At 38.3% G+C, this 23,999-nt stretch overlaps 3 protein-coding genes and 2 long non-coding RNA genes across 8 annotated transcripts; 4 read left to right on the forward strand and 1 right to left on the reverse strand.

The window, feature by feature from the left end:
• Positions 1-60: 60 nt before the first annotated feature.
• Csn1b (COP9 signalosome subunit 1b) lies at positions 61-2,809 on the reverse strand. 2 transcript variants are annotated; one of them, XM_076382203.1, is made up of 6 exons: positions 2,355-2,809; positions 2,022-2,114; positions 796-1,917; positions 554-688; positions 342-405; positions 61-272 (listed from the first exon to the last, which is right to left on the reverse strand). In XM_076382203.1, the coding sequence occupies exons 1-5, from the start codon at positions 2,379-2,381 to the stop codon at positions 352-354; spliced, it is 1,431 nt and encodes a 476-aa protein (XP_076238318.1). In that variant the 5' UTR covers positions 2,382-2,809; the 3' UTR covers positions 61-272; positions 342-351. The 2 variants fall into 2 exon arrangements, with proteins under 2 accessions (XP_076238318.1, XP_076238317.1); XM_076382202.1 differs by having other exon boundaries at positions 61-405; positions 2,355-2,458; positions 2,599-2,807.
• A 31-nt stretch (positions 2,810-2,840) lies between these two features.
• On the forward strand, positions 2,841-6,533 carry LOC143181668 (uncharacterized). 2 transcript variants are annotated; one of them, XM_076382199.1, is made up of 10 exons: positions 2,841-2,878; positions 3,400-3,521; positions 3,590-3,732; positions 3,829-3,979; positions 4,063-4,298; positions 4,392-4,452; positions 4,540-4,748; positions 4,823-6,066; positions 6,166-6,300; positions 6,371-6,533. In XM_076382199.1, exons 1-10 carry the CDS (start codon positions 2,844-2,846, stop codon positions 6,390-6,392), a joined length of 2,358 nt encoding a protein of 785 aa, XP_076238314.1. In that variant the 5' UTR covers positions 2,841-2,843; the 3' UTR covers positions 6,393-6,533. The 2 variants fall into 2 exon arrangements, with proteins under 2 accessions (XP_076238314.1, XP_076238316.1); XM_076382201.1 differs by having other exon boundaries at positions 2,848-3,012.
• Positions 6,534-7,396: 863 nt separating this feature from the next.
• Positions 7,397-9,545, forward strand: Jra (Jun-related antigen). Its single transcript, XM_076382098.1, has one exon. It carries the CDS (start codon positions 8,159-8,161, stop codon positions 8,972-8,974), a length of 816 nt encoding a protein of 271 aa, XP_076238213.1. The 5' UTR covers positions 7,397-8,158; the 3' UTR covers positions 8,975-9,545.
• A 4,561-nt stretch (positions 9,546-14,106) lies between these two features.
• Positions 14,107-14,700, forward strand: LOC143181606 (uncharacterized). The gene is made up of 2 exons (XR_013002307.1): positions 14,107-14,241; positions 14,347-14,700. It is a non-coding gene; the product is annotated as an uncharacterized LOC143181606 (long non-coding RNA).
• A 504-nt stretch (positions 14,701-15,204) lies between these two features.
• LOC143181693 (uncharacterized) lies at positions 15,205-22,140 on the forward strand. Of its 2 annotated transcripts, none has more exons than XR_013002321.1 (2): positions 15,205-15,256; positions 15,458-16,590. It is a non-coding gene; the product is annotated as an uncharacterized LOC143181693 (long non-coding RNA). The 2 variants fall into 2 exon arrangements; XR_013002322.1 differs by lacking the exons at positions 15,205-15,256; positions 15,458-16,590 and adding exons at positions 18,066-18,174; positions 21,749-22,140.
• Positions 22,141-23,999: the final 1,859 nt, after the last annotated feature.

Below are 23,999 nucleotides of genomic sequence, written 5' to 3' on the forward strand. Positions count from 1 at the left end.
GAAAATGTATCTTTAAAAGATTACTAAGGAATTTATTCATGTTAAAGATACTAACGTACATGACACATTATTAAAGATTTATTTCTATGCATAACTATCATAATTTTGAAAATATTAACTATTTTGCTTGTAGTATATTGTAATATATACATTTTATGAAGTAACCGTTAAAAATCGACTTTAGCATTAATGTGTTGAATCGATATATAATGCGTAGAAAATGTTAGTGTTCGGTTACTTTTTCATACTATACTAAAACCGCAGCAGTTCATCTGCATAAAGATTTGCATTTGCGCTTATTGATAAACAAATTTTAGTATAAACCACAATTCAACTCTTACCACTGAACGATTATTTCCAAGTGACCGACAACTCTCCTGCTTGAGTACTATCACGTTGAGGGCTCTAGAAAAAATATTGAAAAAGAATCGATAAAACGTATATTTATCCGCAAACTAAAACCATACGTATCTCTATTTTAATTTAGGAATATCGAGTAACTTTTTTAAGTCACTAAGATTAAATATGAAAAAAGGTAAAAACATGAGCATACCTTAACATGTATTTGTTGCTTCAACATAGCAGCTCTCAAGATTAGCATACGAGTACGTCTTTGATATTCTTTGCCAACACTCATAGATTTTTCAAAAGTTGTACTGCGTTGATCAACATCCTTTGCATACAGAATCTACAAGTACATCATACAGTACATGTAAACTTGAATTCATTACCGAGACTTTGATATTAAAAGTAGTTAAAAATTAGTGAATTCTAATGATAAACAGAAATAAATACCTTATTGTGAGAATCTATACGAGCTTGTATTTGCCCATCAAGAATTAATTGCATGAGTTCATCTTCTAACTCCGACACTGTTCTATTGAAAGCAGTTGCCATACGCCTCATATCTGCGCTCAGGTATGGACTGAAGTATTGTATTAATGCTCTATTACGAATTTGTGTATACAACACACTAACATGTGGTGCTATGTACATGTCCAGTAATATATTATCTTTTATTTCGTCCAATAACTTTAAACACGATGCGTATTTGGATTCGTAAAATTTAAAAATGATATCCCTTAATTGTGGTTCCAATTCGAGAAATAATTTGAAAGAACTACTAAAAATGACTTGCTTTTGTAATTCGTGTCTATCGAACGTAGCTAAAGCGCAAAGCCCTCCGTACAGAGCAACATTTCCAGGTGATAATAATTCAGGACAATCGCAATGATCTAACGATGCTTGCAGAAAATGTCTTGCAGCCATTTTGTATTTTCTTGTTGCTAACTCTGCTAAACCAGCTGCAATTTTTAATTTTGTAACAATAGACTGATTATTATCTTTTCCATGTACATCAGAAAAATCTGGTTTACTTTCTGCTTTTGTTACATAGCTTAGTACATGAGACCAATTTTGCAAATAAATAGAAACTTTGATGACATTTAGACACATATTAACAACATGCTTGCCACTGGTGCAGTAATCTCGTGCTCTTGAATAACATTTCAAGGCATGAACAAGATCACCACAATCAAGATAATGGTCACCTAAATCATCATGGCCTCTTCGAATACTTTCCTTAATTGAATTACTCCTATAGTTTTTAAGATCTGTATCAAATTTTTCTAGTTTTAAAGCAGCTTTTTTAGATCGTGATTCAACCCATGCTTGATCTAAAGTTAACATATCTTGAGATGTTGACTGTGCAGCTACATCTGGTAATCCTGGAGTGCCTACAGCTTGTACTAGTTTTTTATGTAAAATTATATAAAGGGAAACATTATATGTTGTCATTACATAAGATATAGCCATCTTTAATGCTTCTATCCTCAACATTGGACAATGGTCAGCTATGTATATGAGTCTATAGAGTTTGGCAAGACCTGTATAGCTATTAGCATAAACTTCCAAGTCCTGTAAAATGGACAATATTATAGAATATTTAAAGTAAGATTAATAATAATCTAACATGATAAATGTGTTCGAAATAAAGTTGCAACTGCAGGAAATATACAAACCAGAGTTGGGTTTTCGACAATATATGGTTCTTCTTCTGCATTGTCATTATCTTCCGTAGGTGCATCAACCTGCATAGGTTCTACTACGTTCAGCTAAATCCATCAGACATAGTTAAATACATTTTAGAAAAGAATTAAATAGTTTTTAACGTTAAAGATATAAGCAATGCTATATTTTCAGTAGTCTTTCAGTATTCTCAAAGTAGAACCAGCAAATGATAAAATTAACCAAACACAACGTTCAACGAAATGTAACAAATGCAATTTCGACAACAAGCTACTGAAAAGTAAACTTTTTATATCAACCTATGTACGTTATTTGAAAAAAATTACCTGAACGTCGTGAATTTGCAACGGCATGTCAATGCTCTGTTGTACATACAGAGATGCGAGCGAATACCAACCAATATGAGCGGTTGCGGGTGGTTACAATACGACTGATGCGAGTAAACGTAAACGTTTAGTTTAGAAAAAAAAAACGAAAATTTATGAATACGTGACTATGAGACAGAAAGGCGTAAATATACATATATGAGATGCTGTATAGATGCATCTATGTGTGCATGTATGTACATACATGAACATGCATAGAAATGATCAGCAAAAAAATGATTACATTAAATATATTACATGAATGTACAGACTTTCTCTATTTATTTATCTGTTTAACGTTTCCCTTTAATTTTAATAATCTTTCATACGAAATTTTTGTAATTTGAACGAATAAATTCCAATTTGCCGATACGAAATTCGTACAGTATAAAATACAGTACAGATGCCTACACGGCCTACACACAATACTTTCACAATGGCGGAAACTCTATGCTACACTCGATAAATGTTCAACTTTATACGATGTGAGTGATGTGATAGCGCAATTTTACGAAACTTTAAGCAACTTGCCGTTATATTAAAATTGACAAAAATAGATTGGTAGAAAAATATTTGTGATTTGAAAAGTCTAAAAGAGTTAAAAACGTATTACGACAGAGTATGTTTGTTAATTTTAATGTTAACTTTGTGCTTCATTACTTATAATTCATTTTATTCTACACGCCTTAAACACATCTTATACGAATGCTTTCATTCCAGTCCAGTGATTGTATATGCCACTAAGTAAAAAAACATACATAAACAACATAATAATCTAACCTTTGAGATCTATAATGCTTACAGATCCTCAAATGTGTAACTTTTATTAATTAAATGTCACATACCTATTTATTTTCCATTCATTTCTAATTTCTCATTATTGTAAAATGTATCATTTCACAGTAACAAACATCTGCTTCTCAGATTTGATCAATTATTGATTGTTTTGTGGGTTATAATTTGCAACAAAATTCTTCTACTTTAATTCATGCTATTCATTTTTTAGGTCAGATAATAAATGGAAAATGCCTCAGATAGCAAAACATCGAAAAGTCAAAAGGGCTACGGTCCTCATAAAAAAGACACAATGCTTAAAAAACTATTTTAGGAAGAAATCTTATAAGCCACGTAAGTTTGAAATAGCATATATTCTTGTAAGATAACAATATATTAAAAGAATATTTCACATCTTGCAGTGTGTGAAAAGTTAAAAAGTAATAATAACTCATTGGCTAAAGCATTATCTAAAGAGAAACAAGAGAGCCAATTATTATTTTCTCAAAATGTTGCTTTAATCGCAGAAGTACAAGATTTAGGTTTAGCCTGTAGTAAACGTGATGTAAGTAAAATTTCTATAGATATCACAATGACAGCGATAATGATAATGATGTTGATAATACAAGGATTATCTCTGAATACATATAATCTATTATAGGCTGTAATATCAAACATCTTAAAGAATGCTAAGGAAATGCTTAATATGTTAGTGACAATGAGTGGGTATTTAACAAATACTATTTCATCTTGTCAAGAATTTACAGCATCCTCGGTTACAAATTCGCGAAAGTCTTGTAATTCTACAGGAAGTAAGGTTTCTTAAATGCCACCTATTAGCTTATGTTTGTATTTTAGTATCAATATTTAGCAGACAATACATATATGATTTTAGAAAGAGATTCGTACAGAAGATTGTCAACTAAATCTCCAACTAGAGGAGTAGTAAAACCTATGGTGGGCGGCCATACCATTACAAAACCCACTATTAATTTAAGTAGAGTGAATATGCAACATATTAGTAATCCAGGAAACTTAAGTATAATACAAGAAGTTAGAACGCCACCTAGAAATCAAGAATTAAACAATTCAAGATCTCCTGCTGTTGTTCCCATCAGACAGCATAGATGCGTACGTATTTATTGGTTTCATTAAAGAGCTCAACTTTTCACTAGTACATTTGTAGGACCAAACTATATTTGATATTTTATTCGAATAATGTAGGAAAATGGACGCGCATGTAGAATGCCCGAAAGACTGACTGTTGTTTCGCCAAGAAGTAGCGGTATGTCACATTAGTAAACCACACAGTGAGTTGATACGTATATTGAATAGAATCAATGAAAAATTGATCGAATATTTAATGTTGCAGAAGAAAATGAACGAAGGTTAAGTAAGAGAAGTAGCAGACATTCTGGAAGAATATCGGGGAAACATTCGAAATTAAAGTCGGATAGATCGTCTGGAAGTAATAGCTCTAGGCGTAATACCGGAAGTTTCGAACGAATCGGAAGTCCCAGAGTGAAGCTCAACGATGTATCAAAATTATTGCAAAATTCTCAAAGCATTAACATTCGAATGGTTTGTGTATTTGTCACAATTTTCTTTCAGTGTGTAACTTTCATTACAATTTGATAAAATTCATCTTTCTACAGTTAACGGAAGGTCGAAATGAAAAAGGGATGATTGAAAGAATGATTGGTTCAGAAAATAGTAATGATACTAGTCAAGAAAATTCACAGACAAGTATTGCAATACCAGAAACACCACCTTCTGATGGCTCAAACGACTGTCGTGATAATACTGTCGACAATAGTAATGAACGGACTGACGATGAATTGCAGAATACTGACAATGGACAAATAAAGCAAGCTTCTACCGAAATACAAAATCTTACCTCAGATTGGGAGGATCCCCTCGAAGGACCAAGTTGGTTATTCAATGATTCACAATCTGTGCCTTGTTTTACTAGTAATGAGAAGAAGACTGACGATATAAGTTTATTAAACGACAGTAGTATGTGCAAAACTTTAAAGATTTACACGACAGAATTAAGTGATGATGCGTCCGACAGCGAAGAAGGCACGCAAACAATATCACCGGCGTTAAGGAAATGTAGAAACGAAATTTATAATTGCAAGAAAAGTAAAGAACTAAATGGTAGAGAAAAATGCACAGCTAATAAGGGTGGGAATAGAAGTAATGGCTTTCTTTCTAATACACCTAGGTCGATTGTTCTGGTAGATAAAAGCGAATGTAAAACTGAAACACAGTCCATGGTAAATTCGGAAAATTCAGCAAATTTGGCAAATTTTGTGACGCAGAGACGAAGATATTTCAATAACGAGGACGAGGATGAGGATGAAGATGATTTTACTTTGATGTTTATGCGACAACCACGTAATGTGCATTTCGATATAAACGATTTAAAGTTACCCATTCTGGAAGAATCTGCATTAAAGCCTGTAGATCCTGTTGAACCAGAACCGGAAATAACAACTACTCTGCGAAAGATATCTGAAATTTGTCCGGTACCTTCTGTTTCGAATAACAGTATGGATGAATCTGAATTGAATCAATCCACAGTGAAATTACCATTACTTCTAAACATGAACAGTGATTACTACAATAAAGATTTAACACTGTCGCAAGATGGGTCAAAGTCGTCGTTGACTTTAACGAAAAAAAAAAGTGTAAAAAAGGTGACTGTAAGAGCTTCGACAGAATTTGTCGACAGTACTCCAACATTTAACAAACAAATGAATGAAAAAAAGAAGGGTCAAGCTACAAAAAAAGATTTGAGCACTGTTAAGGTGGTACTTCAGAAGTTGGATGAATTTGATGTTAAGCCTAGAACGCCTTCTCCTGAAGAAACTTCTCGCGATTTGAATCAATCTTTGTACGTGCAACAGGCGACTGATATACTGTATATCTTGCTTATAATATATGTCAAAGTATGAAATAATAATTATAATTTGTTATATGCACTTATTTGCAGGAGTCCTATGTTTTTACGCACAGCCAACTCGAGCGATTCAGAAAGCAGTAATACGAGTATAAATAGCGTACATGTTTTAAATCGGCCTAGACGAAAGAGAGCTCCAACTAATATGCAAGAACCGAGTTTGAGAAAGTAAATATATAATCTTCTGAGCCTTTTTCAAACAGTTGTAGCAGTTAAACTACATTATAATTCTTTTCAGGAAACTACGAAGGCCTCAGTAACATATACATACATGTAGATGTACGATATTCGTCGATACTCGAGAAACGATGAATAAAACACAGTACAATGTGTTTTATTTTTTCTAATGCATTTGTGTTTCCATCGAAGCAATGTAAATAAATGCTGATACGTATGACGAATTTATTCAATTGAAGATGCTTTTCAAGGGAATAGATGTGAAACCAATCAGCGTATTATTATTATCATTATTATTATTATTATTATTATTATTATTATTATTACTTGCTAGTAATCATTAATTATTAATTATTACTCGCTAGTAGTAGTTCATTATTACAATTAGCCATTTAGACATTTTCAGCTGTTCTGCTTCCATTGTTACTCACATATTTGTTAAATTGATCACCATTAATTATTCATGGAAAATCAGTATGCCTCGACAATTAGTTGCAGCTCCGATCATTTGGCTTCCTCTCGTAGTATTATTCGTATGTTGTACGTGTTTTGTACCCTTATCTAATGTTACAAGAAATAAATATAAAAGTGAACAAATGTGTTTATTCATTCATAGATATAATATGATAAAGCTACTCGACGATATTACCATTGAAATGGTCGTGTCGAACTAAAACTGAGAGTACTTTAAACGGAATTGGTACACGTATTGTGTACTTATAAAAAAGCTTTCAAACGCAATTGATTATCGTTACAAGTTAGTTACTACTGATTGTGAGATATAAAAGTAACGGAAATTTCAACCTGTAAGCGAAGCGGAGTGTGTGTCGCATATTCAATGGGTGTATTGCTTTTCAAACGGTTCAAATTCTTCCTCCATGAGAAAGAAACACGATAAGTTAGTGCGCATGCTTCAGCCATTTCCTAGTAAAGGCGACAGCGAAACCAATGGCAGTAGTCCGATGACGCCACCGATGGCCAATCAGTTTTCGTCTCGATGACGCTCGAGTTATTTTTAGACGGTATGAGTCACGGGATATAAGCCAGTACGTTTAGTTGGGTGTTCACAAGTTGTCGAGACGTCGGGTTGAACAGTTGAAACAGCGTCCACGTTCAACGTACAATCGCAGCAGATTGTTCTAGAGGTGCACACGCGCAGAAAGATATACTATAAACCACGTTCATTGGACGCACGTCGTGAGTCATTGTTGTGTGTGCTGAAACGACAGTTGATCAGACAGATCGGTTGTGTCGTGTCACCGTAAACCGGTGAAACAGGTACGACCAAGAGATCCGTCGCGAGTCGTGAATCGTGAATTAGTGAAGAAAAGGCGCGCACTGTCGAGCCTCTATATGGCGGCGAAATTGTGTTGCATCGTTTTCTTTACCAGTTGAATACGGAATCATCTCCGGCTTGGCAAAGGAGAAGGCAGGAGTTTGAGTTAGTGAGGGACATAATGCCTCTACATTTTTCAATTCTATCGCGTTTGGTTATGTAACGGTAGCGAAAAAGTATACGCGTGTACTAGTCGTTGGGACAGAAGGAAGGAAGGAAGAAAGAAAGGAGGGATATCGGCGAAGGAGAGCGACTAGCATATAATCGATCGTAGAACGAAAGCGATCACGATAAATTAGCTCACTTTTTTGCGGCTAACAAGAGCTTGTGGCGACGAAATCAGCAGGCTGAGCCAGATCGTCTCGCATTGTCGAGGTACACGAGGGACACCAGATATACGAGAGACGGAAGAGTAGGTGGTGTGTAGTGGCAGCGGTAAGACCGTAGCAGTGAATAGTAGTAAAGTTTTGGAGTCGAGTTGGCACGTAGTCCAGTTCCGGCCGCGGTACATCGATGGTGCGGAGTTCGACGATGGAGCAGACGTTCTATGAGGATACGAGCGTCTACGTCGCCGTAAATCGCGAGAATAACGTTGGTCAATTGAAACGCAATCTGACGTTAGACTTGAATGGATGTCAAAGACAAGGTCCGCAAACGAAGAGACCTCGGCTGGGGCCTTTACCACCAGCGTTAAATAATGTTACACCAATACTAAGCTCACCAGATTTGAACATGTTAAAGTTGGGATCCCCAGAGTTGGAAAAGTTCATAATCGCTCAGCAAGATAGCTTGGTGACCAGTCTACCGACACCTACGCAGATTTTGTTCCCGAAGGCGGTGACCGAAGCGCAAGAATTGTACGCCCGTGGTTTTGTCGACGCTTTAAACGAGCTTCATCACTCTGATAGCTCTCAGGAGCCGGGTAGCATTCATGGGGCGACGTACACGACGCTCGAGCCTCCAAGCAGTGTGCAAAGCACGGAATCGTCTTCGGTGAGCCAGGGTCTGCTTCAAATCAAGGACGAGCCACAAACTGTACCTAGTGTGTCTAGTTCACCACCGATGTCTCCGATCGACATGGAGAACCAGGAGCGAATCAAGCTAGAGAGGAAGAGACAAAGAAATCGCGTGGCTGCATCCAAGTGTCGCAGACGTAAACTGGAACGCATCTCTAGGCTCGAGGACAAGGTTAAGTTGCTCAAAGGGGAGAACAGCGAACTGAGTGCTGTGGTTAACAGGCTGAAGGAGCACGTGTGTCGACTCAAGGAACAGGTCATGGATCACGTGCATTCAGGCTGTCAAATTATGACTGTGCCCGGTCAATTTTGAGCCAACCCTATTCGGATGATCCCTCCGACTATCATAGACTATATGTATGATACGGATTCGTTTGCTTATCCCTTATTATGTTCTTCTTTCGCCTGATGGCTGAATTCGCTATCGCGTGCGTGCTTCTAATTAACGTGCCTGAATAAATAAGGCTCTTCGGCCCTCTGACACCCCCTTTTCTTGCTCGAAGCCAACACTGAAAGCATCAACGCGTAACTTTTTGTGTAGTTGCCTCTTTTCATCGGATTTGGGGAAAAAATCGTGACACATACGATTGTATTAGAATAAGGAGAAAAGTGAAAGTTAGTGCGTGTCAAGACCGACAGAATGTGGATACGTTTATTGAAATATCGTCAGTTGCGGTGCTTATGTGCGTGAAATACAGAACATCGTCGATGAGGAGAAAGAGGAAGAGGAAAAAGAACAAGATCTTCCCCTCGTTTCAAATATCGCGCACTTAACAAACTGGCAAAGTAGTAGGAAAAGTAGAAAAAAAAATGATTACGATGACAATGAGGATGGGGCAAGGCCGTTGCAAATAAGAGAGGGAGTAACGGAATCGAGACGCAGAAGGGGGGGGGGGGGGGGGGGGGGGGGGGGTACAAGCCTGGAGGGAAAGCAACAGAGTGGGTGAAACTTGACGGGAGACAGAGGCCTTGTGACACAAGCGGCCATTTTGGAGAATCGCAAGTACTAGCGGGAGACTTGAATTCCCTGGTATCTACTAGGTAGAAGTCGATCATTTCTAGCATTGTATTTTCCTTTCTCTTCTTCTCTCCCTCTTCCTCTTCCTTTGCCAGAACATGATGCGTCTTTCGATTCTTTACAACCAATTCATCGCAATAACGATCGATCGCGTGATATCTCTAACGAATACACGTTTACTTAGGAGTTAGGATCGAGTCGCACTTAGCGTAGGATTTTACAAATTTATCGAATAGAATAACTTTTGTGGGCGATTCTTACACGATTTCTATAGGTATTTTGACTCTTACTGGCGACTGGCAAATTCGTAAAGCGTTAATGTATGTTTTTCGTTTCTCTCAAATGAACGTGTTACTCGGTCGACATCTTTTCAAGACAGGTCGAATCGTAGAGTAACGATTGATACATTAAGATTTGATTCCGAAAGGACGAGTACATTCATGATATATAGGAACGGTAAAAGGTAAAAGAAACAAAGCGCTTTATATGTACGTATAATTAGAGTTCTTGGTGCGTATCTACGAATCGAAGAATGCTAATCGTTAACAAACGTTAACACGGTGCTGTAAAATTTTCTCAAAATATACGCGGTATCTAGGCGATTGTTCCATTAATTTTACCTTCTCCTTTAAATTCTTCATTAAAACGTAGATAATTTCATGGAATCAGTGGTACAGAAAGGTTTAAAAAAATATTGGAGTCATTAGAAAATGAAAGTTGAAAGAATCATTGTTTAACAAATTAGCCATTGCATACGGTGTGCCTTCCCCACAAAATGATTAACTACATCAATGGCAATTTCTAAGGACTTCTTGTCTGTGCATTTTCCTCCTTTTCATCTCTTTCTCGCTTGCTCTTTTCACAAGGAAAATCTGGGACGTTATTTTAAGCAAACTATTTTTTGTCTACTTATCTTTTTAAGTATAAAAAATAACAAATTCCTAACGATTTAAGCTAATTTTTAATAGAAGAAACGAGCGAGAAAGACTACTAGCACAATGTATATGAAAGTAAAGGAAACCACAATGTGATTTAGTCAATAAGCGAAAACCCCACTAGAATATACACATGTGAGATGTATGTTTTATATATGTATATATATATATATATGATGCATACATATTTATATTACGAGAGCGAGAGCGAGAGCGAGAGCGAGAGCGAGAGCGAGAGAGAGAGAGAGAGAGAGAGAGAGAGAGATATGAAGCCTACACAAAAGTAAATATTGCTATTATACAATGTAAGATTATAAATATTTACGTATATATATTGTCTATCGACGAAAGCGGAAAGAATTTTTTTTACGAATAATTTTATTTTTGAATGAAATATGATAATAAAATTTCACTATATTAAACGTAAAACGATTGTTTTCTTAATCGACCCTTTTATTATTTTAATTATTGAATATTAAAATCAAAATCTATGCAGGAATGTTAACGTACGAAGAAAAAAATAAAATTACAGTTCGAACTGTACTATACCATCACGCGTAGCATTAATTATCGCAATTGATTAATTGGCTCAATTGGAAAAGTTGTTCGTACGAGTTAAGATCGTTGCAACGAAGATCATAAATTTGTACAAGTAATCCAAAGACGATTCGGTCGATCGTTCGAATCAGCTGTTTGTCTTTTTTCTTCTTATCTTTATTTCTTTCTGAAATCAAGATTTCTCCAAACTATCTTGAGTTCTTATTTCGAGTGTTAAAACTATTAGTTTCAATCACCGTTTTACGGTCATTTAGTTAAGGGGCGGACTCCATTATTCGTTAAACACAAGTCGCTGCAAATTCGCATGTGCGTTTTATCACCGTAACGTTTACATTAAATCGTCGAGTTATTTTTAAGCGTCGAGGACGTTGAGCGCACGAAACAAAGTCGTTCAAAACTCTAAGGTTTTGCGAAAAAAACGGGAAAGATACAGTCGAATATATGACAAACGTTGCGTGAATGAGATACTGTTTATCGAGAAACAGGTATATCGTTACAGGTATGTAGTTGTAGGTATAAGGAATATTATAGGTACTTCATGGGCCGTATAATTTTGACAATATATACTGGTGCATCGATTCATAATACCTACAGCCGAAATTTCCTTACTTGATACAACAGACTCTTCTAACATGGATGAAAATGCGAGGCGATTCTAAATTCATGTGTAGTTGCATTGAGATTCTCACAAAGTTCAAACATTTATTAGATGGGTACGTGGGAAGTTGCGATGTTTATATGTCATCTGGATGTTCGTTGCGTTATTTAAACGAGACCAGACGAGACGAGACGAGACGCGACGCGACGCGACGGAACGGGAGATAAGTAGGCCAACCGAGCGATAGTATTTTGCGATGTAGATGACTCGGTAGTGGTTAATGCGAATGTACGCATGGTACGCACGCGGGTGTTCTTCGTTATAGGAACATACCCAAGTTTAAAATTTACAAAACGTTCCACGTGTGCGAGAACGAGTAGACTGATTCATAAAAATCACCTAGGTATCCAACGGAATCTTTTGGACTTATTAATTCATTCTGTTAATCGAAATTACTCTAAGCTTTTTTTTTTAATTAATACGACATTAATACGTGTAGAGTTTCAAGAGAAACATTTAAATGCAAATACGTGCAGCTCGTCCGCTCATATTTTGGTCGCTATTTAGTGTACCCGAAATATTGTATGTATGCAAAAGGAAAGTGGGCTTCCAATTTTCTTATGCTAATTTAGACGGCCTTCGTTCAGACGCATTCCTTTCAAACAGCGTCTTCGCGTAAATGGGAGGTGGTTAATTCGTTTCACGTTAGTACATTCGCAACGAGAGGAATTGTATTTCCTTCACAAACACCAACTTTAAACGTTCATACTCGGATAATAAATAAACATTTGTCCGGTTTCTTTAAGCTTCTTTTCTCGATATTAATTCACAGACTGATTACACAAATTTTTTCCAATTGCATATTTCGGTGGCAAATCAATAGATTACTTTGATTTATTTTTCCTTTGGTAAAGTAATAGTTTCCGCAACGATTTCCTTGGAAAATAAACTTATTTTCTGGCTACTGAAAGGGAAATCCATTATGTTGTCTTTATTGCTGCACCTTCCATTCTCTTTTACACATTATGTTCTCTTTTCCTGGTCCCAAAGAAAGTTAAAGCTTACGTTAGATAAGGAATCGCGTGTGCGCGTCGAGTAAACAGAGATTTCGTATGTTTCGTTGGTGTCGTTGACAAAGATCCAGATTACACGAAGCTAGCAGTGAACTCGCGATAAGAGAATGGCTCGAAGGCCGTACTTTGATACACCTATTATTTACAGAACAAAGAAACAAGCGAAATGCACGCTTCACTTTTTCAATATCCAAGTTAGATATACCTATTATCCATGATTATGCCGTATATGTATCTATGTATCATAACTACTTGTGTATATACAAGCATATACTGTCTCAACATATACATAGAACAAATGAATGAAAGTAAAACTGTTAATGTATCAAACTGTTTAGTTACTAATTTACCATATAAAGAGCTTGGATGGATTCTTACGCGTATCGAGTTGTGAGAAAATTTCGTTCATGAAACTGCGCAAGGTCGTTCAGCCAGACTCTGTCGCTGAATACAAGATTTTGGGGCTTGTCAGGAATGTAAGATAAAAATGAAAACCAACGAATATCTTTTACGAACCACTTCCTCATTCTAACGGCAGTTGAAAACGCTTTCGATGTTGTTTTCAAATATGGAAACGTAAAAAGAGACAAAGAGATGACAAAGTAACAATTGCAGCTCACTGCAATTTCCTACCGATGCAATCGAGCCTCGTTCTTTGTTCTTATGGTGCATCGCACGAGTCCGTGTGCACACGCACTTGGCTGCATACGTGCACCGATGTGCAAACTGCGCAGCGAGTTAATCTCGGGAAAAGATAAGAGAATCGTGAGAGTGGGGGCAAAGATAGCAGTGGTGTTGGTTACGGTTGAACAGAGGGAGGTATATATATAGTGGCGGGGATAAGATAGTGGAGTAACGGAGGAGAGGAAGGGGGTGAGCGAGAGTGAGCAAAGCACGTGGCGGTGATAGCTGATAGGTCGAATGCAGCGCACAATGCCCGAAATCGAAGCAGCCGCAGGGGGACTGGGTATAGAAAATACACCGGGTAATTCTCAATTGACACGACGTGTGTACACGTGTTTACGTATATACTCTTGCAAGTATATATTATTTCAGTAGTATTTCATAGGTAACGTCTGAGGATAAAGATTGGGCAAGATTGATTGATTAGTACAAACGATGATATTTGAATGCAAATAGTAATTGGCACTCTTATCTTAGTTTGTCGAAGTCAAAGCATTACTTCTGCACCGGATGAGAACGAAGAAAGAGAGATAAAAGACTAGAGAAAAAAGAAAAAGGTGGAAAGGAAATTGAGATTATAAGAAAAAATAAAGGAAGGAGAAGAAGAGAATAAGGAAATATAAAAAGAAAAAGGTCGGTACTAGAATAGAAGGAAAAGAAAAGGTAGAATGACACAAGGTGGTTCTATATGTATACATATGTTCTTCTATCTAAGTAAGTAGCGATGGCAATAAGGTTCTTTCGAGACTTGCAATACCTAACGACTATTTCATTGTAAATATCTAAATTTAAATAGTTGTTGTTACGATGCCCTTATAGCTTACTTGCAATTGGTTACATTAGAGAAATGTGTCGTGGCGTCAATATGAAAAACAATGAGGTGGGAAAAGAGGAAACTTCGAGGGTGGATTTAAGTTCTCCCGTGCGTAAGTACAGCCATCGAGCAGCCTCAATTTTCTCGCAATAAATCCATGAGTTTCGCGAAAGTTGGAATAGGGCCAAGTACCACCGGCTTCACTCTACATTCGCTGGACCAGTTTCTTTATCTGGTCGCACGCTACACTGTGTGTAGATTTCGAAACGACCGGTTCTCTTTCCACGAAGCGATGCTTGTTTTTGGAACGACGAAAATAAAGCGACATCGAAACGGTGGTGATATCCTCATGGAATTTATGATTCTGTAGGTAAAGATTTAGACAATCTTTTCTCGTTACTTATACCGTTATTGACCATCACGATTTCTCACGCAATCGATAGAGATTGGTAATACGTGACCGAGCATACAAAATATAATTAACAAGTAATGAGAGGTTACAGAGGTATTTTAAGATTCTAGACTATTGCATTGCTAAATCAATTAGATGACCATCCGGTTAAAATATGCCTACTTACATATGGAGGTATTTTTCATCATTAAGGGTAAGTGGAAATAAAAGTGTTACTATGCATCTATAATATTCATACTTATCGTTAATCTAAGCACCTATACTTCCATAGAGAGATTAAGAATATTTCATTCTATATGCAATTCTTGGTCATGAATTCAAGGAGAACCCCCACACGGAACCCCTTAAATTTATCGATCTTTCAGGCTCCCCGTTTGTGTCCTAAGGGGAGGATACAAACGGAAATCGAGCTGTGACCCCAGGATTCTGAGAATCCCCCCGTCGTGTCACGGAACTTTGCCCCTTTGTTTCGAAACGGATGTGGATGCTTTTAAGTTGCTCTAGTGAGAATACTTGCGTATCTACCGCAAACTATTGTCTACATATTTTCAGTAATTTTATTGTAAATCTTTCCTATAACACACTACAACTATGGAATAAGTTGCTTTTTTTTTTATATCATTCTTGACGTTAATTGAATTAATCGAATCTACGGACAAGGGAATACTCTGAATCTGCTTCTTGAAAAACTCGAGTTATTTTAGGGGTCGGAAGGAGAAGTGGACAATACAAATATGACGGTTGAAGAAGAGTGATAAAAGAAGAGAGTAGTTGGAGGAAGGTGAGAGGAATGGCAATAATGGCATGGCTTCAATTTCACGGTCAACCTGCGTGCGGCCCCTACGAGTCTGGGCGTCGCGCGTCGGGACGCCCGGCGCCACGTCTACACACCCTGCACGTCTCTGCACCCCACTTTAGCCCTCATAGCCTTGTAAATTCAGCAAGCCTGTACAGTGTACACGACACGACGACATCATACGCACTCTCCTCTTTATTTATCACCTCTTCTCCCCCTTCTTCCTTTAACTCTTTTCGAAAAGGGATTTTTAAACATCTAACGATCAGGTATTCATAGTAGAGTTAAATAGCTGGAACAATAAGCTACACAATAAGAGATTGCGCTTGTAGGATTCGTGGAAGAGCGATATTTTCTAGCACGGTAACCTTAGCTGATCAGTCCTTAAAAGAAATGTGCCAAGGACAACAACGATTCCAAGACGCGAGCGATGCAACGGTCTCTTACACTGTTAGTTTATTGATTTTCCACATGATCAAATCTTTAATTCCTAATTAATTATTATTGTAGACCCATGAAAGCGGGAAGTAAAAGAAAATTGAGATAGAGCAAGAGAGAAAGCAGTACTGCATTTGTACAAGCTGAAACTGAAATTGAAACCAACTGAAGTTGAAATCAATAATACATAGAGTTGTACAAAATTTGCAGAAATTTGTAAAATTTTGATCTATTAATTGGAAAAAAATAAAAAAAAATCCATGAGCAGAAGGGAAGAGAATTGATGATAAAAAAGAGAATCGACTGGTTAGTATACGGTTCATAGTTATTTGCGATTCTTTGGAAGAAAGGCTAACTGAGCGATCGGTAGTACCGATGTCGTTACAAACCTCGCCCAAGATCATGAAAATAGGCATGAAATAATACCGATTAAATCGCGAATGTTCCTCCGAACGTTACCGCGTCGATTGCATCGCGTCGCGTCGTCGCTTCTCTATATTGCACAGATGCATGGCTACATATGTGTATGTATATTATACATATTATATGGACAAAGAGATATGTACGCGTTTGATGAGTCGCGTTGCTCGTGTCGTTGCGCGTCGGTAGCGATGTCTTTTTCTTCTCTTATTGTACAATATTGATTTTTCTTCATTTACCGCATGTATCGTCGAAATATATCATCCTAATTTATATCAATTTTTTTAAATGGAGTACAAATTATTCGATATTACGCAACATCTTGATTGCCTTGAGTAATTGTGTACTGTTAGGCGATCAGTGGAATTCCCTGGCAGTTGTAAGCGAGCGCAATGTTCCATCGATTACATGGACGATGGAGTTGGCCTCGCCTGGCGGATGATCAGAAAGGAAGAAAACGAGAGAGCTTAGTAGAAAGAAAAGATATAGAGGGGAGGAGGATAGACGTTGCGCTGACAGTTGGGGTGGCGATTCTCGATTCAGGCAGCAGCCGATTGGTGATGCTAAAATTGAGCAAACACCGGATTGGCTCTCCTCTCTTCTCGAGCTGTTAGTCATCGTGCCGGATTTGGAAAATTGGCGTGGTGCCGAATTTCCTAAGCCCTGCCGAAGGGTTTCCTTCCGTTTATCCGATCGCCCACTCGTTGCGCTCCCTCACTGCTTTCGCTTCTTCGTTTTTTCCTTCATTTTGCTTCTCTTTTCCTCTTTTCTATACAATTTCTATCGCTTACATTCACTACATATTTATTTTTTTCCTTTTTTTACAACGGTGTATCTAAAATATACCCGCAATGGATAGATAATTATCGCGGATCTCTACTTCGAAAAATGTTATATATCTAGTGAAAGCAAAGAGCAGAAGAAAGCAACGAAGGATCCTACAAGCATTGGTAAACATGTGGCATCATGATTGCAACATCCAAGTATTTGTATGGCAAGATGAGGCAAGAAAAGATGAGAGGAAACGAGACGAAGCGATGCAAAATGAGGCGTGGCTAGGCAAGGTAAGGTAAGGTGAGGTGTGGTGAGGTGTGGTGAGGTGAGTTGAGGTGAAGTGAGGTGAGGTGAAGTGAGGTGAGGTGAGGTGAGGTGAGGTGAGGTGAGGTGAGGTGAGGTGAGGTGAGGTGAGGTGAGGTGAGGTGAGGTGAGGTGAGGTGAGGTGAGGTGTGGTGAGGGGGGGCGAGGTGAGGTGAGGTGAGGTGAGGCGAGGCGTGGCGGGGCGAGGTGTGGTGTGGTGAGGTGAGGTGAGGTGAGGTGAGGTGAGGTGAGGTGAGGTGAGGTGAGGTGAGGTGAGGTGAGGTGAGGTGAGGTGAGGGGGGGTGAGGTGAGGTGAGGTGAGGTGAGGTGAGGTGAGGTGAGGTGAGGTGAGGTGAGGTGGGGTGGGGTGAGGTGAGGTGGGGTGAGGTGGGGTGAGGTGGGGTGAGGTGGGGTGAGGTGGGGTGAGGTGGGGTGAGGTGGGGTGGGGTGAGGCGAGCTGTGGTGTGGTGTGGTGTGGTGTGGTGTGGTATGGTAAGGTGAGGTGAAGTGTGGTGAGTTGAACAACAACGGAGAGTTAAAAAGAGAGGGGAGGGAAGAGGACGGGAGTACAGACAGTGAAGAAGCGAAGGTTCCACGGTTTAAAAGGGTCAGTGAGCCAGGGTCACAGTTTCGAATCTACAGCTCGTGTAAACGTGATTTCTGTTTACCACGGCTATGCATAATCCGAAGGTTAGTTTGCCTTCTTACAGAGAGAATGCGGTATACGTGTTTCTCTAATAAAGGATGAATCTATGAAAACCGTATAGCACCTTGCATCAACGTCAATACGATGTCAATATAAGGATGCTTTGGCTGCGGCAATTCACTATTCATCACTTTCTGACAAATCAGTACATTCTTCGCGAATTAGATTACATGTAATACAGTCACTTCAGTTTCTTCTCACTTAGCGTACAAGCAATAGTTGTTTGCGTTCTCAATTCGTTCATGTTCGTCTGGATATCTAACCCCAGCTCCACACATTCGTTAAGAAATCTTCGTCAATTTATTCGTACGATCATTCATGCGCTTTGTTGTGCGTCTGTTTACCCACTCAAGAGGGAGACTGATTTATGTACTCGATTTTCTCACGACTATATTTGGAATACGCGAAAAGGCACCCAACTGTATGGCGTTTCACCCTTCAAATGTGTTCCTTACGTAATTTGGGCTGACACAGAGGGGAGTACGCTTAAAAATAAACCGGTGAATAAGGCTTGCTACACGGTTACGCTACACGATGTAAACAGACAGTAGGGACCTTCGTTTTACTGCTTGATGAAAATCTATCATTCGAAAGCATTGCATTGCAAGATTATAGAGCTTTAAAATGATTCTGCCTAACCAGTTGATGGGTGCATCTTGTCAAAAGATTTTTTTACTACTACAACTTAGTTACTGAAAAAGTACGTATCAATACGCGCGCGCGCGCGTGTGTGTATTGATTCGACGGTGAACAGGAATTTATGAAAGCTATTATACATATTGTATATAAGAGATGTAGGTATAATAGGTGTTAGATTTTTAATGCGATGTAATGAATAGGTAATAGATATTTGATCGAATTCCTTCTCTCGATATTGTTGAACAACGAGATCAAATAAGCATTCGATTCGGATTTGATTTAACTGTGTGTAGCGAAGAATCGACGCGGTGATATCTACACGTTCGCAGAACTCGTGTTAGGATGGGTCGTCAATCAGCGGTCACTAGCAATAGACACGAATGCGGTGCGTATGAATCGATTTATAGAGTTCGCAGAATACGATCCCTTTGGCAGCTCAACTGACCGTTTTCTCAGAGGCGCTGGCGCTAAATCTCGGCCTATATGAACAACGTGCCAAAGCGTGTCAACTTGGTCTTCTCCAACTTTAGAACGAATGATCGAGAAGATATCGAGATTGTATCGAATAGTTTCGATCAATCTTTTATTTATATGCTCAGAAGAAAACCAAGAGTATCAAGAACCAGCGAGCTCGTTAAAGATCAGCTAGAAAAATTTCAGAGATTTAGAGGCTTCGTATGGGAAACCTTTTTGTATAGAATCTCGAAATGGTAAACTTGCTGGATGAATACCAGTTCGCCCACAGAACGATCAAATCTGCAGTTGGGATACACGCCTGACATGTATCTACATATGTATGTAGATATGTAGATATAGGTAATATACTTTCGTCTGACCAAATTTGCTAGCACGATATCCTTCTTTTGTCCGGTTTCGTAACACGAAAAAAATGCGTATTCGACGTTTCTCCATAGTCGAATTCGCATATCTACCTACTTACATTCATCATTGCATATTCGTCGTAATCGGTGGATATACCCACCTACATGTGTTACATGTGCACGCATATAATCTATGCTCTGTTATGCGTATCAAACCGGTGTGTGACGATGCATGGCATGAGTCAGAACGATGACGTAGTTGTTGATACGTCGCAAGGCACGACGTCGCATGTAAGGCATTTGCACGTATGTAAGTACCTTTCAACCAAAAAAAAAAACAGAGAAGGCAGAAAACACCGAAAGAAAAGGAGCAAAAATTAACACGTGGTGGTGTCAATAGTCATTGCTAGAATGCTTACTATTATGCTAAACATAATAGTAAGCTTAATTGTTAAAATAATCTATTGTGTCAAGATCGCACAATGTCTCCATTTCGTACAATTCAAGCGCGATATTCGAAGGCAGTAATCAGACACCGTTTAAATACCTGCTTTCACACCACGCAAAGTCTCTTCTACAAGATTGTTTATTCAATTGATATATACTCATCAGTCACCTATTTCTACGTGTGCATGTATTAAATACACAAGCATACCTGCAGCTAATAATCATTTGCGACGTTCCTGACTTGAGATGCTAGATTCATTGTGTTGAACTCTCCCGTGACTTTAATCGAAAAGGAAACATTTGGTTGTATTGCTATCTCATGATGGTTGTGACGGCAAAGTTAACTTAATTACGTTTCAAGACGTTTTACTTTCTTCGGGAAAGACCCTAAATCGTAGAAAGTGTTAAGAGAGTGCAAACCCAACACGGTTGGTGAAATAACTACAAAGTAATTAGATACACCTGAATGGGACGCCAACATTTATCTCCGGTTCGAATTTGACTCATGACTCATCATGAGATATCGGATTGTCGGAAGTATATTCACCGAGTCTAAATGAAACTTTTTTGGAATTTGGAAGTTTGAAACACACAACCACAGTTCCATCGCCTGCAATGCTTGCTACAATACGTAACTGAATACATACGTACTAATATACCCGTGCTACAAATCGTTAGGTGCTCGAATAACGTAAAAGCAAGTTGAATCGATCGAAGCAAAATTAAGTAGAAAGTGATCAAAGATTGTGTGTATATAGATAAGAGGTGTAAGAAAGAGACAGTAGAAAACAAAAAGAAGGTAAGTGCAAGAGAAGCGTAAGTTGAATGTCCGTGAATCGAACGTACGGCGGATTAGAAAGTAGAGCGCAACAGGTGGTGGCAGGTAGGTAACGGGGGATGACGACCCGGTGGCACGTCGCGTTACGCCGCGTCGCGCCGATGACTCATAGGGGTGCCCGGGAATGTTCAACGTTCAACGTTCAACGTTCATCTCGATCCCTCTTTCCTTTAATCTTTAACGGGATGACTCACATTTCATTTACACACAACGGTACCTACCCAACGTAAGTCCGTATATACATTTTTTACTACATAAATTACCGAGGAGATAGTACCCCGCGACTAACAAACAAGTCAACTATTGATCAAATGTTTCTTAAACTATACAAGTTTAGTTACTACTTTTCGCTTTTCCTACGATAATTATTTTTCCCTTGTCCCTTCTTTTCTTTTTTCGTTTTTCACAAATCTATAAAAGAGTGCGCTTGATGGGCGGATCGATCACCTTGAATCTCGTTAGAGAAACTATGAGTCACATTGCGGATCTCGTGTTTCTAAGAAAATTCTCCCGTAAGCGCGTCGCGACAATCGATGCGAAGAGCGAATTACTTCCTGCTAGGGAACCACCAACAGTAGGTATGTGAATCTACCTGATTCATCATTACGCACGAGTATCGATGCATATCGTTGGCTCGCCTGCTATCAGACTATTTCCTTGCGAATTTCAAACATAACTAACGAAAGCCAAAAGAAATGAACGCTCAGCTGTAGATAACGTTAAATTTTCGCATTATGTCAGAGTAGAAATGCAAGGATTTGTTTAATATTGTGTTTTTCTGTAGTGTTTTAATCAATGTTGTTTGCGTTTCAGATAACATAGATAGTCTGACAATCCGGGACCAGTTTTAAGCCAGTTTTCCTCTCTCAAGCTTTGTCGTCGACCAGAAGGAATTCCATTGTCAATATGCGAGTTTGTACCTATTTTTTTTTTTTTTTAAATTTGTTGTTGCTACTGTCCAGAACGACGGTACATACATCAAATATATACGAGCGAAATGTAGATATATGTTAGTATTATCACAAACAAAATACCTAAGACTTCTATGTAAACACTTGTACGAGTAGTTATGAACTGTCGTGTCCCAAGTCCCAATTCATGTCTGACTGCCTTACCGATCTACAAATTCGACTGATTTCAGCGACCTCTATTCATCACTGACTATTAGTTTAATCAACTACATGTTCGCTGAAGAGTATACACAAGTCGAATACTTTCCACGGCAAATACATACTATATTATGATCAAATTGGCTTTCAATCTATTCGATATTTCATCTGCCTTCCCTTCCGTTTCAGCAGAAATTCTATTTTACGTGCATCCTGTTGAAACACATTTGCAAAACGATTCACTTCTAATCGCTGTGTAAACATATAACAACAATGGTTTTATCTTAAAATTATCTACGGGGAAAAGCTAAAAATTGGTTGCTATAGCTTATAGTCGATAACGTTAATTCAATCAATAAATATCCAATAATAAAATACAACCAGCCAGCCATGTCGCTTCGAACCTTTGCGTCCTACGACATGGCTAAGTGACTAGAGGAACTCTAAACATGCACTTACCTTAACACCCACGGAATGAAGACAGCTCGACGAATTATCCAGGGGGTGCCTGCTGGATCTGAAACGAAACAAATATAAAATATTACAAAATTATTCCTTAAATATTTCAATTTCAAATTCTGAACCTAAAATCCAACAAGATAATACTTACATTATTCGTCACATTCCGACGCCCGATCTCACGAACACAGGAACTCGTTTTCACTGACTCTAATTACCGATATGTCGAGATCCCCTCCAAAAAAAAAAGAGAGAAATAAAAGACTATCGACGCGCCCGAAAGTAAGAACCGGAGAACAACACTGACTTTACTCGCGGATCAGAGCCTCGCGGTGCTCTGGAAATCATTCTGAATATGTATGTACGTGCAAAACACTGACTCTAATATCGCGTCTATCTAAAATCTAAAGTCTGAAAGAATGAACGAACACTATACCCCACGAGCAACTGTGCTCTGCAAACTCAAAACAAACTTTCCCTGTTACGTTACAAATATAAGTACAAACTCTACGACTGCATTGCACGCAGTCCAAACAAGAATGGAAGAAAGCGCAAATAGTGGGGGAACAGTAAACACCGCGTGTTCGCGCTGTTTACAGAAACCTGTAACAGAACAGAATGACAAATTTCAAATAAAAATATTTCAATAAATGCAAATATATTGTAATAAACTATACTTTAACTCGAAACAAGATATAAATACATCAATTAACGCCAAGTGAAGAACAAAGATACAGTTGTGAAAAGAGGTTAAAGTTTTCCAAAGTACGAAATGAGTTTTCAATAGAAAGATCTATTCACTTTGAACAGAAACCGTAAAACATACGAAATTCGAATCAATTTTACAGTAATATCGGAGAAGAAAGTTACTTCTGCGATGAGTTCTGCACACCGGCGTCATTCCGTTCGAACTGGATCGCGCACGCAGCTTCGAGAATCGAAAGAATATTAAAGATAGCTAATCCCCAAATGAAACTACGGTGTCACTAATTATGCGCGCTTCTCGCATGCGCAGAAGCAGAAAGCGCAGCAGCAAAATGCGCATGAGAAATTCTCAAAGCGAAAAGCTACGGTTATCGTAAAAATGCCGGCTACACAAAACAAAATATGAATAATTATTTAATTTGTGCTTTAACATGTTATTGCATGTAAAATTATACGTTGTTTAAGTTGTATTCTAGCCTGCAAAACTATATTCAACAAACAGAATTACGGACATTGTCGGCTATTTGCGCATACATACGATTCAAAGACAAGAAGTAGAAAGTTTTCAACCGAGCATTAATCGTTCAGATAATCGACAATAGGACACCTTTTCTATAAAATGCCTAATAGTATATTGAAATTAAGAGCATGTACCTTTTTTAATGACCAAAAACCGGTAGGAACAAGATGAAACACGTTTAACACGATGAAGTATATACACGTCTAACTTCGACAGCCGCCATCTGCGGAATGACCAGCGCGCGCAATTTGAACAAATATGGCTGCCACCG

The sequence above is a fragment of the Calliopsis andreniformis genome, chromosome 7 (genome assembly GCF_051401765.1).
Source record: "Calliopsis andreniformis isolate RMS-2024a chromosome 7, iyCalAndr_principal, whole genome shotgun sequence".
NCBI lineage: Eukaryota > Metazoa > Arthropoda > Insecta > Hymenoptera > Andrenidae > Calliopsis > Calliopsis andreniformis.